This window comes from Quercus robur, chromosome 9 (genome assembly GCF_932294415.1).
Source record: "Quercus robur chromosome 9, dhQueRobu3.1, whole genome shotgun sequence".
Classification (NCBI taxonomy): domain Eukaryota; kingdom Viridiplantae; phylum Streptophyta; class Magnoliopsida; order Fagales; family Fagaceae; genus Quercus; species Quercus robur.
Window position 1 is genome coordinate 48,825,130 of NC_065542.1, and position 16,585 is coordinate 48,841,714.

Consider the following 16,585-nt stretch of genomic DNA (forward strand, 5'->3'; position numbering starts at 1 on the left):
GGTTGAGGTATAACATTCCATCATTCCAACATTTTGAATTTCTGCAGAAGACATGGCCAAATTTGTTGACAAGTACCCTGAGTACAGAAAAATGCATGGAAATGTTTCAAAGCATGTGACATTGGTCACAGAAATGAGCAAGATAGTTGAAGAGAGAAAACTCATGTTAGTTTCAGAAACAGAGCAGGAGTTGGCTTGTAATGGTGGTCAAGTGGCAGCATTTGAGGTAGTGTAATCTATTGTATCTTGTCTTGTTTTTCTCTAAATATTGTTTATGTTACTTCATATATATCCATGAGCCTACTTAGTTATACGCTTTTCTAGATAATTTATAATAGAAATTATTATAAGATACAGAAGTATGGATTTTGGTATAATTTTTAGACAGCTATATGATCATGAATCAAGCGCAAGGAGTAGATTATCCTAGTACAGGAGGCTGAAGAACAGGATGTTGTCTTGGATGATTTTGTTGTATGCACACATGCATGTTGATACACTCATCAGTATGAGATAGATTAAGATGGATTATGTTATTTACCCAATGCTCAAATATGGTGGGGTAATGAATTTACAAATTGTAATTTGTTAAAAAATATATATAAAAAAAATGATACCAATAAAAAAAATTTGTTAAAATATATATAAAAAAATGATGGCCTGGTGAAAGTAGTCTTACACATTGGAACTAATAATAAACTTGAGTGGCTCCACCGACAGCAACTGCATTACTAGCTCCGTTTCTTACTATGTAAAGCATTTTCCTGGCGAAAATGTTTTTTACACAATATTTTCAAGGAAAATAAATTGTTTTATTTTTTTTATTATTATTATTAGTTTTTTTTTTTTTTTGAGATCCGAAATTTTTTTTTTCTACTATTTGTTTGCACAAAATCTAAGGTTGCACAAAATCTCTATGTTAAAACCAACAAAAAGTTAGTACGCGGTGGTGGGAGGAGCTTCTGTATTTTTTTTATTTTTTATTTTTGGGGGGTGGGGGGGTGGTGGGGTGTGGGAGGGGGTGGCAGTGGTGCAGTGAGGAGAAGTGGGACAGGGAAGGTAGGAAGGTGGTGTGGTTTTTTTTTTTTTTTTTTTTTCTAGTGTTAAGGGTATTTTTCTAATTATGTAAAAAAAAAAAAAAAAAAAAAAAAAAAAAAAAAAAAAAAAAAATTAACTACATAATTGTTAGTTGTCAGTCAGAGTTGTTGGCCTTGGGTTTTAATTTATTTATAGGTAAGTCTTACTTAGTTTATGGACTTTTATGTGTCTTTGGTCCAATTCATTCAGGATTTTGTTTGTTGGTCAAAGTAGGAGTTCTATTGGGCAAAGCTAAGATCTAGAGTCTATAGAACTATCATTGCACTTAAAGAAAGATGGAGTTGCTTAATAGAAAAATTGAGTGTTTTGAGTATTGAGGGCACTTTGGCCTTAATGTTCTATTCTCACCTTCAATTCCCTCTTTCTTTTCTCTTTAACTTTTTTTTTTTTTTTTTTTTTTTTGTTAAGTACCAAGTTTAATTGAAAATGAGAAATACCTTCTGTTCACTTTCAATTTCCTCTTTCTTCTCACAAAAAGAATGACATCCTCTTAGGAACTCTGACACTCCAAATACTCTTCGAAGGAAAGGAATGAGCAGTAATGCCACAAATAACCTGGTAGTGGGACCGCACATCAAAAGTACCACTCCCATTCAAGCTCCTGCTAACATTTATAGGAAAGGAATGAGCAGTAATGCCACAGATAACCAGGTAGTAGGACTGCTCGTCAAAAGTACCACTCCCATTCAAGTGCCATCAAAAGTACCGCGCATCTGTTACCATCCGCATTACTGTCCACGTTACTATTCAGGTGCACTGTTCACAACTGTAGGTAGATTTGATCTTTGTATCTTCTCATCTCTTTTGCAAGCCTAAATCAAATCTTTTCTCATCCTTTCCCCAGTTATTAATTGACCCTAAATCCAAAATCCTCCTAATCCTAATCCTACCACAAGCGCATGTAGACAAATTCCCCAATATGTCCTACGTCATAGTGGTGTCGTCATGAAGGAGAGAGAGAGAGATTGTGAGGGTTTTTTGGAGAGAAGAGAAAGGTGGAGGGGATGTGGGTAGATGGCATAAATTATTTCCCACCTTTTTGCTGTAATTTCCACTCATCCATTGACTAGCAATTTTCAGTTGCACTAAACATATTATACACTGAAACAAATGGAGCCGAAACTTTTGGGGAGTTGAATGGATGATTGATCAATCAAATAATTCTTATATGCAAGAATATAAATTGACAAGCTGTTAGGAAGTCAAACAGTTGAGGTCCTGGCATAATTTGAGAACTAATTTTAAAGAGATAGTTCATGGGATATGCTCTTTGCATTATGTTAGTGCCAGCTGATAAAGACTAGTAATGTAAATGCTTGAATTATGCAATGAATGATCAAATGTTATCTAAGCTTTTCAAACAAGTTCCATTTGATATATCACAGCATGCAATTGAAAACCGCTTATTTCTGGTGGTGATGAACATTGAGTGCTGGAGTTATTATGAACATAAAGCACAGTCATGATATTAGTGAACTGTGCTTCAACCTTTACAAGTGTTGGTTTAGCTTAATGAGTATGAGACAAAATGAATTGGGCTGTTGTTTAGCTTTATATTACGTGAGTTGGAAGATATATCTTCATGAATGATTCTTCAATTGGGATTTGATCTTTTTATTGTGAGTTGAGGGAATCGTCCTTTTTTATCTTCCCTTGGAAAGCAATTTGGGGGTTTAAGGCTCCCTGAAGAGTTTTCTTTTTTGCTTGTACAGTGACATATCACAGCTGATAATTTAAGGAGGAGAGGCTTTTATTTAGTGGATTGGTGTTGCATGTGCAGATGTGATGGGGAATCAGTGGACCATCTTTTGCTTCATTGTGGGGAGGCTCACTAGTTATGGAATATTGTTTTAAAATATTTTGGGGTTGCAGGGTGATTCCTAAGAGAGTGAAGGATCTTTTGCTTGGGTGGAGGAACAAGTGTACCTTTCAGGATATGGAATGCTTGAGGGAGCAACTTCTTTAGTCTTTTATGGGACTTTGTTTGATTGGTCACAGGTTTGAGGACTCACATCTAGTGAGTCCCTCCCAATGTTTTTAGATTCCCTTTCTTCTTGTACATAGCTTTATGTCTCTCTTTTTATTTTTGTGGCTACTTCATGTTTTCTTCCATGTCGTAGTCTTTTTTATCAATATCTTATCTTACCTATCAAAAAAAAAAAAAAAATTTTAGGAGGAGAGGACAATTGGCTAGTGGCCACGCTTCATGAAGCAAAGGTCACTAGTTCAAATCTCCTCTTGGCTGACAGTATTGCCAATTGCTTAACTTTGCAAGGGTTCAGAAGCACTATTGACACAATAGGACAAAAAACAGTTAGGGTGTCACAGATGTGGGGTTGAAAGTCCAATTGGCAAGATATGGGGTATGCGGAGAAGTATGACTGGCAATTTCTCCTCACTAGATAGGGCTGGGTAATTGTTGTGATTGATTTTTTTTTTTTTTTTTTTGGGATAGTGTAGGGAACCTTTCTAAGGAAGAGCTCTTTGGACTCTCCTCTAGCCATTAAAACCTACAAGCAACTTCTCCTGCCTGTCAAAACCAGTTGCCGGGTAATGTAGGGGCTTTCACCCCTAATGGGCTATTATAGAGTTTGTCCCCCTTATTCTCTTATTTGTTTATTTTTATTTTAGACTTCGTAATATTTGGAACTGTGACCTACCTATCAAAAAATATATATTTGGAACTGTGATCAACTCCCAATCTAAGGCTTATCACTCGACCAAAGCCGAAGTAGGATGATACATTAGTGACGGGTGCAATATTGAGGTTTCTGATACCAATCAAAGCATTGGCATTAATTTTTACTTTACTAGTAATATATGACATTAAGTGTGGTTTGGCTGCAAAGAAGATTTTTGTGTACTGGATTTTAATAAATTTCAGCTGGATCTGACCCATACATTATTTATTAGTAATTTACGCATTTATAGGAAGGTTCAATTGGATTGGAGTTTGGACTTGTTAAGTGGAGCAGGATTGGGCAAAATTTTTAAGTAATCCTGAACACATTGGGGCAAAGGTATCCTTATATATCCAAATGGGTGTTCTTGGGCCAAATGGATAACAAGCAAAAGGATTTATCTGTATGTGTTTGCAAAGTTTTTAATTAGGATGGTCAGGATTGTTGTCTAAAGGAGATGAGAATTGATTATTTGTGGTGCATGAAGTTGGGGTGAGCAATGCATTTTTTGTTCTAATCATTAAAACAATTTGATTGTTAGCATTAACATCCAAAATTTACAAATCACATGCAAGAATGTGATACATCCCTTGCTTTGGCATTTCTTTATCCTCTCAGTGGACTCTCATAAAAGAATCTCTGCACACACATTAAAAGAAATTTCCTTTAGTTTCCCTTTGAGTTTAGACCAATGGATAATCCAAGGAACTAAGGTTTGGTAAGCTGCACCTGTGGTTCATTTTGCGAAAATTAAGTGGAAGATTTTAAACAGCAAGTGCTGGGCATTCTGTGTTTACAAAAAATACAAACAACGTTATTAGAACAATATTACCAAATGGGCCCTCAATTTCAACTGTTTTTGGGTGTTATTGTGTCTGTGTTTCCATGTCAATTGGGAGAAAAGTCACATCCTAGTTTTAAGCTCTCCACAAGTTTTTGATCTGCCCAATGTTTGAATTTAGGGTTTATACTTCTTTCCTTGATGAAACCAACAAAGCCTAGGTTTAGTCTCATTATTATAAATAATAAAGCCTTAGTCCTTTGGGATTGGCTATGGATCTGTTTTTTATTTTGGGGAGGGTGTGGGGGAGATAAATAGGTTCTCTAGAGGTGTTATGTAAGTTATTTGAAGTTTCATAGGCGATTAGCAGTTAATGACATCATCCAATAGGATTAACTCAAAATTTATGCCTTCTCATAAAAATGAAAGGCCTATGCAATAAATATTGCTTATGTTTGATTACCTAATTTTCCTTTATGTGTTACAAGATTATAATGCTATTTGGTCTCCTGAATTATTGTTTTATTAGCACATCATGTTTATTCCCTTCAAGTTATTGTCTAAAACAAAGTGTTCATCTACTGATATTGAGTGGTGCTGCATAACACTGTTTAGAGACTTTTTCAACACCCCCCACACCGCAGCCCCACACCCCCCACCCCCCCCCCCCCCCCCTCGGGGGCGCCTGGCATGTACACTTACATGGGCACACCACTAAACACTGGGGAGGGAGAGCTGTGATGGTTGGTGCTTTTTTGGTGTCAATAGACTTCCCTACTGATATATGATTTGAGATTCCTGAATTTGACAGCTTGAAATTAGAGCCGGAAATATCTAGTATACTGTTCAAATGTTGAGCAATGACATTCTTCCCTTTTCAAACTTCAATGCAGGCAGTGACAAATCTTTTAAACAATGAAAGTGTATCTGATATTGACCGTTTACGCTTAGTGATGCTTTATGCTTTGCGCTATGAGAAGGAAAGCCCTGTTCAATTGATGCAACTTTTCAACAAACTGGCTTCTCGGTCTGCCAAGTACAAACCAGGGGTAAAATAAGCAAACCAGCATTTCTGTTTTGCATGCTTTGATGCTTTAGTAGAGCAGCAAATATGTTGAAATTGTTGTGTTCCTTGCTAGTTGCTAGATGATTCACTGGTTTTGAAAAATTGGCCATCATGGTATGACAGCTTGTCCAGTTCGTCTTGAAGCAAGCAGGGGTTGATAAGCGAACTGGGGATCTTTTTGGAAATCGAGATCTTTTGAATATTGCTCGTAACATGGCTCGTGGACTGAAGGTTAGTTAGAAACACTTCACTTTCTGCTTGTGGATGTGGTTAGATGCTTATACGTCATTTTCCCACATGCTGTAGGGGGTTGAGAATGTTTACACCCAGCACCAGCCCCTTTTGTTCCAAACCATGGAAAGCATTTCCAAGGGACGGTTGAGAGATGTGGACTACCCATATGTTGGCAATCACTTTCAGCAGGGCAGGTTCGTTTTCTAAAATAACTGTTTCTTCCCAGGAATGTTGCAGATTATCTCTTGCAAATTTTGGAATGTAGTGTGGTTTCTTTCCACTGTTTTAAAAACCTGAGCAGACCAGCTGATTCAACTGGTTCAATCAAGAACTCTATACCAATCCAAATATAGCCTAAAACGGTAAAACAAGATTTTCTGAAAAAACTGGGCTTAAATGAATAACCAGTGGTCAGACTGCAAAAACTGATAACTGGAACTTCTTGTGCATGTGTGTGTGTTACATGTTTATGTATATGTGTAGGTTTGTATGTACATGTATGTGTGCATATTATCAGGAAGTAGTGCCAAGATAATTCTAGCTATGTTACTAATTTTACTCTTTAATAATGAGAAGAGTTTATGAGGAAAAACCCACTTCATACAAATTTCTCAGTCTAAATAACATATTATCTCTCATCAGATATATGATGCTAATGTCTAACTTTCAGCACTTGTTAAAGAACGTATGCTGGTCCGTAACTCCCCCCCCCCCCCCCCGCGTCCTCTCCCAAAAAAAAAAACAAAGAAATGAAGGTATGCTGGTCCGCTAATGGCTCATTTGAAGCAAACCTATCAACATAGTTTATGGCAGGTCACACACCAAAGGTATCAATTAGGGATTTTTTATCTTTAGGAGTTTGGCCCTGTGCATATTTTGGGCATTGATGCTTCACCCTGACACTATGCTATATATAGTCGTAGGGATTGATATGAGTTAACTGAGGTGGCTGTGTTCCCTCAATTTGTTGAAGACAGTTTTTAAGCCATCTAGCCTACCCCCAGAACTTAGATTATTGTTCATTTAATGGAAACTATTACTGTTTCTGTGTAGCTTCTTGATTACCATGCATCCAAATTAGATATATAATTTTGATAAGTAATAAGTTGTATTAAGAGGGAAAAAAAAAAAAGGAGAAATCCTAGTGCATGGGAGGTATGCAAGGAAAACACTTAAAAAAAAATTTATATAATAGTTTTTATTTCATTAAGAAAGTGCAAAAAGGGGCTCAATCCTCGTACATGGGATGACAAAAAGAAGACCCAAAAGAAATAAAATTAACATGTACAAAAGAAAAACTAAAACCAATGAGGTCCAGCTTAAAGGAAATCTCCTCCCCTTGTAAGAAAATACTAAAAAGAGGGGGGAAAAGGACTAAGATATGAAATTAAAAATGTCTATAAATTCCAGAAACAAAAGTAATGGTAAGCTAGAAGTAGATGTTAACGTCAAAATTAGATATATATGCCCCTGATCACCTTTCCTCTCAAGTTTTTCTACCATTTTACTCAAGTCTCCTATCTTTCCCCTTCATTTTGCTGTTACATGCTACAGTAAAGGTTTTCAAGCATGGACAGACTATTGTAGGATTGAACGTTAATTTATATTTGAGATAGCCATAGCCTTCAAAGTGAAAGTTATAGCCTTCAAATAAAGATTTTTAAAAGGCTTTGGATAATATAGCTTGAATGACAAACACTTCATCTTTGAGCAGGCCACAGGAAGTAGTCATATTCATTGTTGGAGGGACGACATATGAAGAGTCACGTTCTGTTGCTTTACAAAATGCCAGCAATTCTGGAATTCGTTTTATACTCGGTGGTTCTGTGGTTCTGAATTCTAAGAGGTATGTATGCTTTTGAATCATCATTGTGATTTTAGAAGCACGGTATTGCTGTGCTAGCTGTGGTTCATGCTTGGCACACACTAGCTTTAAATGATAACTTCTATGGCCTTCATCTTTCTTGCATCAGCTGAAAATTTGAGAATGTAGTTGTGGGTTGGATTGCATCATGTTAATTTGACACTTGGTGAAACTTTGTTGGCCTTGTGGATTTTGGTTTGGCATTACTCATCCCATGTAGGTTGCAAGCATGCAATGATTTGTGGTTTCTTAAAATTTACAAATCAAAATTCTTTTAAAGTTCTATTTTTGACCCAATCTCGACCCAAGCCTAGAGAATGGAAGGTTGTTATAAGCCAGACTTCTATAACTTCAGTCGCACTTTACTGAACTTAAATCTCAACTAATATAAATAGCCATAAATTGTATTTAATTTATACTCTTGTCATATTTATATGATATGCTTAGTTATATAGTGATAATTTGAGGCTAGTTTAGTTATTTGATGGAATGTAGTTAAAGTGGAAACTATCCTTGCTTTATACGATTTCCTCTGATCCAATAATCATTTTGGCTTAAAAAAAAAGCAGGTTTCTGAAAGACTTGGAAGAAGCTCAAAGGATAGCTCGTTCTAGCACAGCAGTGATTTGAAGGCCCATCATATGGGTCTTGAGAGCCAATAGATAATTTTTATGGCTTTATACAGAGCTTTTGACTTGGTGACTGGTGGTGGTAAGATTGTTAATGAATATTGGGAAGAGGAACTTGATGATCATCAGAATCAACCCACCTTTCTTGCATAAGACATCCAATATTCACCAATTTGCAAAGGAATAAAAAGAAATAGGTTTTTTGGAGACTAAACCCATTGTGTATTGGAATATGAGATATTACTAGATATTACTGATTCGCGAGAAACAATTTGCAGACAGCCTTATTGCTTGTTTAACAACACTACCTTGCCTTGTGAACGAAAATGTAAAATCATACAATTTTTTTTCTTTCTTTTTTGGATTGTATAGATGCTTGATTTATCCTAGGTAGTTTTGTATTTGGACCATATTGTGAAAAGTTACAGCTGAGCATATGGTTGAGCCAGGGCCAGGGGTTTTGTTTATACTTGAGCAATCAATGTTCTGGTGACATGGGAAGTTTATGAATATTTGTGTGCATAACTGGTATTGAAACTTTGCTATTGCATATATTTTGATCATGTTTTCTGGTGAATTATATTATCAGGGAGAATCTTTTGCTTTTATTAATTGGTGTTGTGTCCAATTATGCGCCTATAGACCTTGGTCCTCTCGATTCAGCCGAGTCATCTTCCATATTACACTATCTTTGCTTTCTTTGCCTAAACACAAACACAGACAAGCTTTCGTAGAACCAAGCTACAAGCTTTCGTATAACCAAGCTGTTAGTAGATTGGCGTCAAAATGTACTTGCTGATGCTTTATACTTGCTAATGAAGGATGGGTTTGATCAGTTTAAAATTTTAAATAGTGAGCTACAAGTTCTTAAACCCTTAAACTCTGTTGTGTGAATATCTAACTCTCAGCATGCTCTCTCTCTCTCTCTCTCTCTCTCTCTCTCTCTCTCTCATGAAAGCATACACAAGGGAAAAAAAAAAAAACCTTGATCGGGTCATTTCATTTTTTTTTTAATGAATAAAAATCATATCATGTAGGGATTTAAACTGCCCAAAAAATTATAAAATTTATGAACATTTTTAAATTTTTACTTAAATTAGAGAAGTAAAGTAATTTATATCTTTTCCTTATCTGTTGGTAAAAAGTGTTACATACATAACGACACTCCTTAATAATTACCATCAATAGATTCAATACTATAATAAAAGTAATGAAGTTCGAGTTGAGTAAAACCATTTTTCTTAGCATATTGAGCTGAGTTAAAAAAAAAAAAAAAAATTTATTCAAATGACATCATAACTTTCAGAAGTTGATTGAACATTGATGATGTTGAAAATCGTTAGTGAGTTGATCGTCTACACATGTGTCAATGGGTGCACCTGAAGAACAAAAAGAGAAGAATCAATCAAAGGGCACAGATGGGGTATCAGCCAAAGACCTTTCAAAAGCTAAGTTAAAAGAGAGCTCCAACAATGCTAGAGAGTATGAACTTTAGAGAAATTGTACGTATCTTTATGAGAGAGGGTTTTGGGGGTTATATAGTGGTGTAGATTTGACCTTAATTTCTTGAGGAGGAATACCTTTCCTTATGGGGAGAACTCTCCATCAAATTTTCAGATTTTTGGGGATGGTCTTCCTTGCAGATGACCCTCAATTATGGTTAGGCGTAGGGTGCAAGGGTTTTCCATATCAGGATTCTTGATGAGCACTTCTAGCCACGTGGGAGCCGTGTGAGTTCCGTGTGTCCCCTTTTATTGGGTTCGTCCGCTTGAGGTTCGTCCACTTTGTTGGGTCCGTCCATATTGAGGTTCGCTTTCTTTGGATTCGTCTGCCCACGGAAATGTGTTCGTTAGTCCTGTCATGTCATCAGCCTAATAAGACCATCTCCTATATTGCAGGGTGGGCTTGTCAGACTAAACAATTGGACATTTGGTCTGTTCACTTATGCTTCGTGTTGTCAGCTTTGTAGGTCTAAAAATACCTTTATTAGTTGCCCCTTCAGCACATGGGTCTGTTAGTTTTACCCTGAACGGACTTATGGGGTGACAAATTCTTGCAGCTGTCATCTCTTTCCTCGGGAGTTATGCTTTGATTTGAGGGTATACGTGGCGCATTCTGAGTGGGTGCAATTTTTTTTTTTTGGGGGAATTGTTAACCCGTCACTAAGCAGAGAGAATTTTTCAATCCTAAAAGGTTGAATGTTTCATTTTCAAATGTTAGGAGGACCAAGGCTCTTCACATAATACAACAACTATTAAAACACACAACCAAAAATTAATGATTCTATATTTTGATGACCTAGTGGTCCAAATCAAAACTTGAGTTGAAAATGGCCAACAACACATCATTGAGCGCGAAAAGGGCACCATAGATTAGAGATTGGAGAATACCCGTCCTTCTTGCAGACTTAGTAATAATTTAGGTACGTTTCATTATACGTCTTTCATCCGTCCACCATGTGGATTTGTTAATAATTAGATGTACTTCATTATATATCATTCATCCGTCCACCTTGTGGGCTTAGTCAATGTATTCGTCCATCCTGTGGACATAAATTTGGATGCTTTTTGACACATCTGTTCATTTTGTGGACTTAGTTCATATATCCGTCCATCTTGTGGCATCCGTCCACATTGTGGATTTTATAAATTTTTTATATTAGTTTGTATCTGCCCATTCTATGGGTATAGTAAATTTTGGATACTAATTTGTATCCATCCATTCTATGGACTTAGTAAATTTTGGATACTAGTTTGTATCCGTCCATTCTATGGATTTAGTAAATTTTTGGAGGGTCGTTTGTCACCTTGGTAACTTGGTTCGATGATTTCTATTTAAGTCAATCATCTTTGGAGGATCACTGGGATCGTTCATCACCTGGATCATTCATCACCCTGTAGGTAGGAAGATTTAGATCTTTTACCAAGGTACTCATTAGTGGATTGGTTTGTCCATCCACTCGTAGGTAAGAGGACTTAAATTTTTACAAAGGCACTTGTGAAGGGCTTGTTTCATCCGTCCACCCCTTAGGTAAAAGGACTTAGATTTTTTACCAAGGCACTCAGGAATGGTTTAGTTCGTCCTTCCTCCCGTAGGTAGGAAGACTTAGACTTAAGACACTCATTGGTGGCTTAGTTTGTTTACCCACCCGTATGTAGGAAGACTTAGTTTTTTGATCAAGGCACTTGTGGGTAGCTTGGTTCATCTGTCCACCAATAGTGTTTTGGGGAAACTTAACCCTAAAAACTCATATCCTCTCTTTTTCTTTCCCTCACAATCCTCTCTTAAACTCTCAGCCTTCGTTTCCTCAGATTTGTAAATTTGGTGGTTGCCTTTTTCCCTCACATGCCTCAGCCTTAGCCTCCTTTTTCTCTCGGCCTTGCGGTATTTTGAGCAGATGAACGAGCTTTAAAGGACAAGAGCTGAAGAACACTTAATCTTTTCTCATCTTCAGTTCTTGTAAAAGAAATGAAATTTGGGGAAGAAGCAATGTTGATTTGTTGTAAAAGAAATGACATTTTGGGAACATGCTAGCTGTGGAGTGAGGTTGAACTTTGCTTGGCAGAGAGAGAGGTAGAGGAAGATGTGTAAAATAAGGAGAAGAAATGAAGAGTGAAGAGTCAGATTTGGATTTTGTGTAGAAGCAAGTACTAATTTATGGGAAAAGGAGAAGAAAGTGGGGGTAGGTAGAGAAAATTTAATACAAGCAAATTTTGAATTGATGATTAAGTACTGATTGTTTGATTCACTTAATGGGAAAAAGAGATGAAAGTGGGGGTAGGTGGAGAAAATTTAATGTCAATGGAGGTAGGTAGGATAGCAGGGGAGTTATTTAGTTATTTATTTTTTATTATAAGTTTGTTTTTAATGATTCTAATTAAACTTTTATGATATAAAATTTTTAAAGTAAATATTATTAGTTACTATAAAATTATTATATAATTTATTAATTATTTTTTTAATTATAAAATTATTAATTATTAATTATGACATCACCGGTTTGACCATCAGTTTGATCTCGGTCAGATCAGAAAATCGATAATCAGTCACTTTTACGGCTCTTTGTCTGTACCGGTTTTTAAAACCATGGGTAGGACTTAACTTTTTTTACCAAGGCACTTATGAGTGGCTTAGTTCATCTGTCCACCCGTAGGTAGGAAGACTTAGAATTTTGATCAAGACACTTGTGGGTGACTTGGTTCGTCCGTTCACCCGTAGGTAGGAAGACTTAGAATTTTTTCCAAGGCACTCGTGAGTGGCTTGGTTCGTCCTTCCACCCTCAGGTAGGAAGACTTAAAATTTTGACCTACACACTTGTGGGTGACTTGGTTCATTCGTCCACCCGTAGGTAGGAAGACTTAGAATTTTGACTAAGGCACTAGTGAGTGTCTTGGTTCGTCCTTCCACCCGTAGGTAGGACTTAACTTTTTTATCAAGGCATTCGTGAGTGACTTGGTTCGTTCATTCACTTGTAGGTAGAAAGACTTAGAATTTTGACCAAGGCACTTGTGGGTGACTTGGTTTGTCCATCCACCCCTAGGTAGGAGGACTTATATTTTTACCAAGGCACCCATGGGTGACTTGGTTCGTCCTTCAACCTATAGGTAGGACTAAAATTTTTTACCAAGGCACTTGTGGGTGACTTGATTCGTCCGTCCATCCGTAGGTAGGAAGACTTAGAATTTAGACCAAGGCACTTGTGGGTGACTTGGTTCGTCCGTCCACCCGTAGGTAGGAAGACTTAGAATTTTGTCTAAGGCACTCGTGAGTGGCTTGGTTCATCCTTCCACCCGTAGGTAGGACTCAAATTTTTTACCAAGGCACTTATGAGTGACTTGGTTCATCTGTCCTCCCATAGGTAGAAAGACTTAGCTTTTTTACTAAGGCACTCATAGGTGGCTTTGTTCGTCCATCCACTCATGTGTAGGAGACTTATATTTTTACCAAGGAATCCCTACAAGGAAAGGATCCCACGACATACGAGCATTAATGAGGATCTTCCCTACAAGGAAATACCCTTCCCACCAAGAAACTAAGGTCAGCTTTACACTACTATAAAAACCCCAAAACTCTCATAAATCAAGGTGCGCATAATTTACCCCAGCTCTAACACTCTAAAATTGTAAAAGTCCTCTAACTTAACCTTCGGAGGGTATTTGGCCAGTACTACACCGGTACTCTCTATGAGGTCTTCTTTTTCTTTGTTTCACAGGTTTCGTCTAGAGCACGTGAGGACTGTGCGACTTATTGACAATTTTTTAGCATCATCATTTTTTGTTGATCTCTTTCATCTTATGTTACTTCAATTGCCACAAGTTCTTAAACCCTTAAACTCTGTTGTAGGCACTCTCAGCATGCTCTCTCTCTCTAGCATACACACAAGGAGAAAAAAAAAACACTCCTTTATAGGTTCACTTCAATTTTTTTTAATGTATAAAAATCATATCGTGTATGGATTTAAGCTGCCCAAAAAATTATAGAATTGAAGAAATTTTTACTTAAATTAGAGAAGTAAAGTAGTTTATATCTTTTCCTTATCTATTGGTAAATAGTGTTACATACGTAACGAAACACCTTAACAAATGCCATCAATCAAAGTAATGAAGTTTGAAATATTTGTGTACAAGTATAATATGAAAAATGTTTTTTTTTTTTTAGAGAGTTTCAACCTATGGCGTCCGCTCCTGATGATAGCTTTTTATCATTAGACCAAGACACCAATAAGTTTTTGGTGTAGGCGGAGATTGAACCTCAGATCTCTTATACAACTATCAGAGATTTTACTAGTTGAGCTAACTGGATATATGTTAAATTATAGAAAACATGTATTTTGCAATGTATTTTTGTTTGACATGATATATTGGTATAAACAATCACTTTTTATATGAACCTAATAACAATTATTCTACCACCAAAACTTTTGCAATAACTGATGAAGTAGCCTACAATTTTTTATTATTATTATTGAAATAGATAGATAATGGAGGAGGTGATATAAAATACAACAAATGATATATAATTATTTATTTATTATCATTGAGTTATCTCTGGAACCTGGTTGATTGTTGGCGGTTTCAGGAACTTTTTTAGGGTGGTCATTAAAAAACTTAAATTAAAAAAATTTAATGAAAATAAAACTTGAATATATTAACATCACAAAAAAAAAAAAAAAAAAAAAAAAACACTCGCAGTTACATAAAGTTTTAAAATTTCCTTCACAAGTTTTTATATTTTGAAATTGTTGAATGATATAATAGTTTCACTATCAATGTTATCAACTACATCTTTTCAATATACACAATTAAGCAATCATTAAATTATTGATCTCCTTTTCAATTACCAACATATTATCTAAATAAGTAACAATTTAAACAAAATGCATTACTTTTTTGAAAAAATGTATCAAATAAATCCAACAAATTTGACTAAAGACTAAAACAAGCACTAATAGAATAGCTATTTGAAAAGTGTGCATTTTTTTAATAAAAAAATAGCGATTTTAAAATATGCCATTTGATAACACAATTTAAAAAATCAAAATTAAACGTTTGATTTGGGCTTTTAGGCTAATTTGTTTGTTTGGGCAATTTTTGAAAGTGCTATGTCCAAAATATTTTTACGACATTTACACAACAAAGCCTAAATTGTAAGTTTTTACTAGCTAGTTCTAATTTGAACATATCACTGAAATTATTTTTGTCCATTAGTAACAACCTGCTACTTAGGATTTATTGCGAAAGTATTACGAAAATATTGTGAACACAACATTTCTTGCAATTTTTTGGTTCAACATTCAACGGACCAAAATTTTGGAGAAGTTGAATTTAATTTTTAATGGGCTTAAATTGTTATTTAAGGTGTTCAAGTTTTTTTAAGGTGGTCAAGTTTTTTTTTTTTTTTTTTTTCTAGAGCGGTTAATAATTCATATTAATTTAAAATTCAATTTTTTAAGGTATTTTAAAAACAAATTTTCAAGTCAGGGTGGTCACATTTGGCCCCACCCTTGATTGTTCGGCTATTAGCAATAAACAACTACTATTTAAAGAACCCAATAATTACCACTGCGTATCCTTGACGTAATGGTCACTCCACAAGTATAAGTGTTTGTGAGTGTGAGGAGCAAGAGTCAGAGTTCAAATTTTCAGAAGGGAGCTTTACACATATACATTTAGTGTTCGTTTGGTTGGAGGAGTGAAAAAGTGGGAGGATGGAAAATTAGTGGGAGGATGGAAAAGTGGGAGGATAGAAAAGATTTGGTTTTCCCTCATGTGTGTTTGGTTAGAGGGGTGGAAAAGTAGGAGGGTGGAAAACTTTTTTGTTTGGTTGGAGAGAAAAAGGAGAGGATGAAAAATGTAGTTTATATAAATTGACTATTATATTCTTGTTATATAATATATAAGAAAGGGAGATATTAAAAAAAAAAAAAACTTTATTCACATGGGCGACTGGGCAAACTTTCTTCATCTGGGCAACACACCATTCAACCAATATATAATTAGGTCACGTTGCTTAGCTAATTAAACAAGGCAAAAAAAAAAAAAAAAAAGAAAAAAGAAAAAGAAAAAGAGAAGAGAACTTGGAGTAGTTCATGATGCTGTTCTGTGAAGGTGCTAAGAAAGTGATAAGGATGAAGAGGCAAAAGTAATCAGGTCACAGGTGTAATGGGAAAGTGAGAGGGGTTGGTGAAATGAATAAAGTGAGAGTATTTGTATAAATTATATCATTCAACACTTTTTGCTCCCTATTTTCCTCCCAAATTGGGAGGATAAAAAAATGTGGGTCTGGAGGGATTATTTTCCTCCCTATTTTCTGTTTCTCTTATTTTCTCTCTTGAACCAGATAGTGAAAAATGTCATTTTCCACTCTATTTTCCTCTCCTTATTTTTTATCTTTCTGTTTTCACCCCCAACTAAACATATTAAATTAGAATAGAATTTATCTGGTATAAAAATAAATAAATAAATAAACCCAATTAGTCAATGTTTTTTTTTTTTTTTTTTTTTTTATTTTGGAGAGGAATTAGTTAGTTAAGTTAGCATTGAAATTGTAGTGTACAAAAATTGTTTACGTACTTAAATTGAAGTTGCCAAAGAAGACCAGAGACTTCGTAAAGTGTCTTTCACTAATGTGAACTGCTTTTCAAGGTAAATGTGTGGGTCCTTCTCCTTAACAAGTGGACGACAGCTTGCATACATTGAATAACTCATTTAACTTTATTTTTAAAAGAAGAAC

At 35.6% G+C, this 16,585-nt stretch overlaps 1 protein-coding gene across 3 annotated transcripts in view; it reads left to right on the plus strand.

Moving 5' to 3' along the window:
* The window catches only part of LOC126698851 (vacuolar protein sorting-associated protein 45 homolog), a 36,288-nt gene that overhangs the window by 3,313 nt on the left and 16,390 nt on the right, over positions 1-16,585 (plus strand). Inside the window, exons 8-13 of one of the 3 annotated variants that reach the window (XR_007646611.1) lie at positions 48-226; positions 5,454-5,609; positions 5,750-5,857; positions 5,933-6,054; positions 7,575-7,706; positions 8,294-8,743. Coding sequence is in view for 1 of the 3 variants with exons in the window: in XM_050396356.1 (XP_050252313.1) it covers positions 48-226; positions 5,454-5,609; positions 5,750-5,857; positions 5,933-6,054; positions 7,575-7,706; positions 8,294-8,354 (758 nt within the window). In the remaining 2 variants the exon portion in view is untranslated. Of the gene's footprint in view, positions 1-47; positions 227-5,453; positions 5,610-5,749; positions 5,858-5,932; positions 6,055-7,574; positions 7,707-8,293; positions 8,866-16,585 lie in introns of those variants that run through there. The other 2 variants (XR_007646612.1, XM_050396356.1) reach the window with 2 other exon arrangements.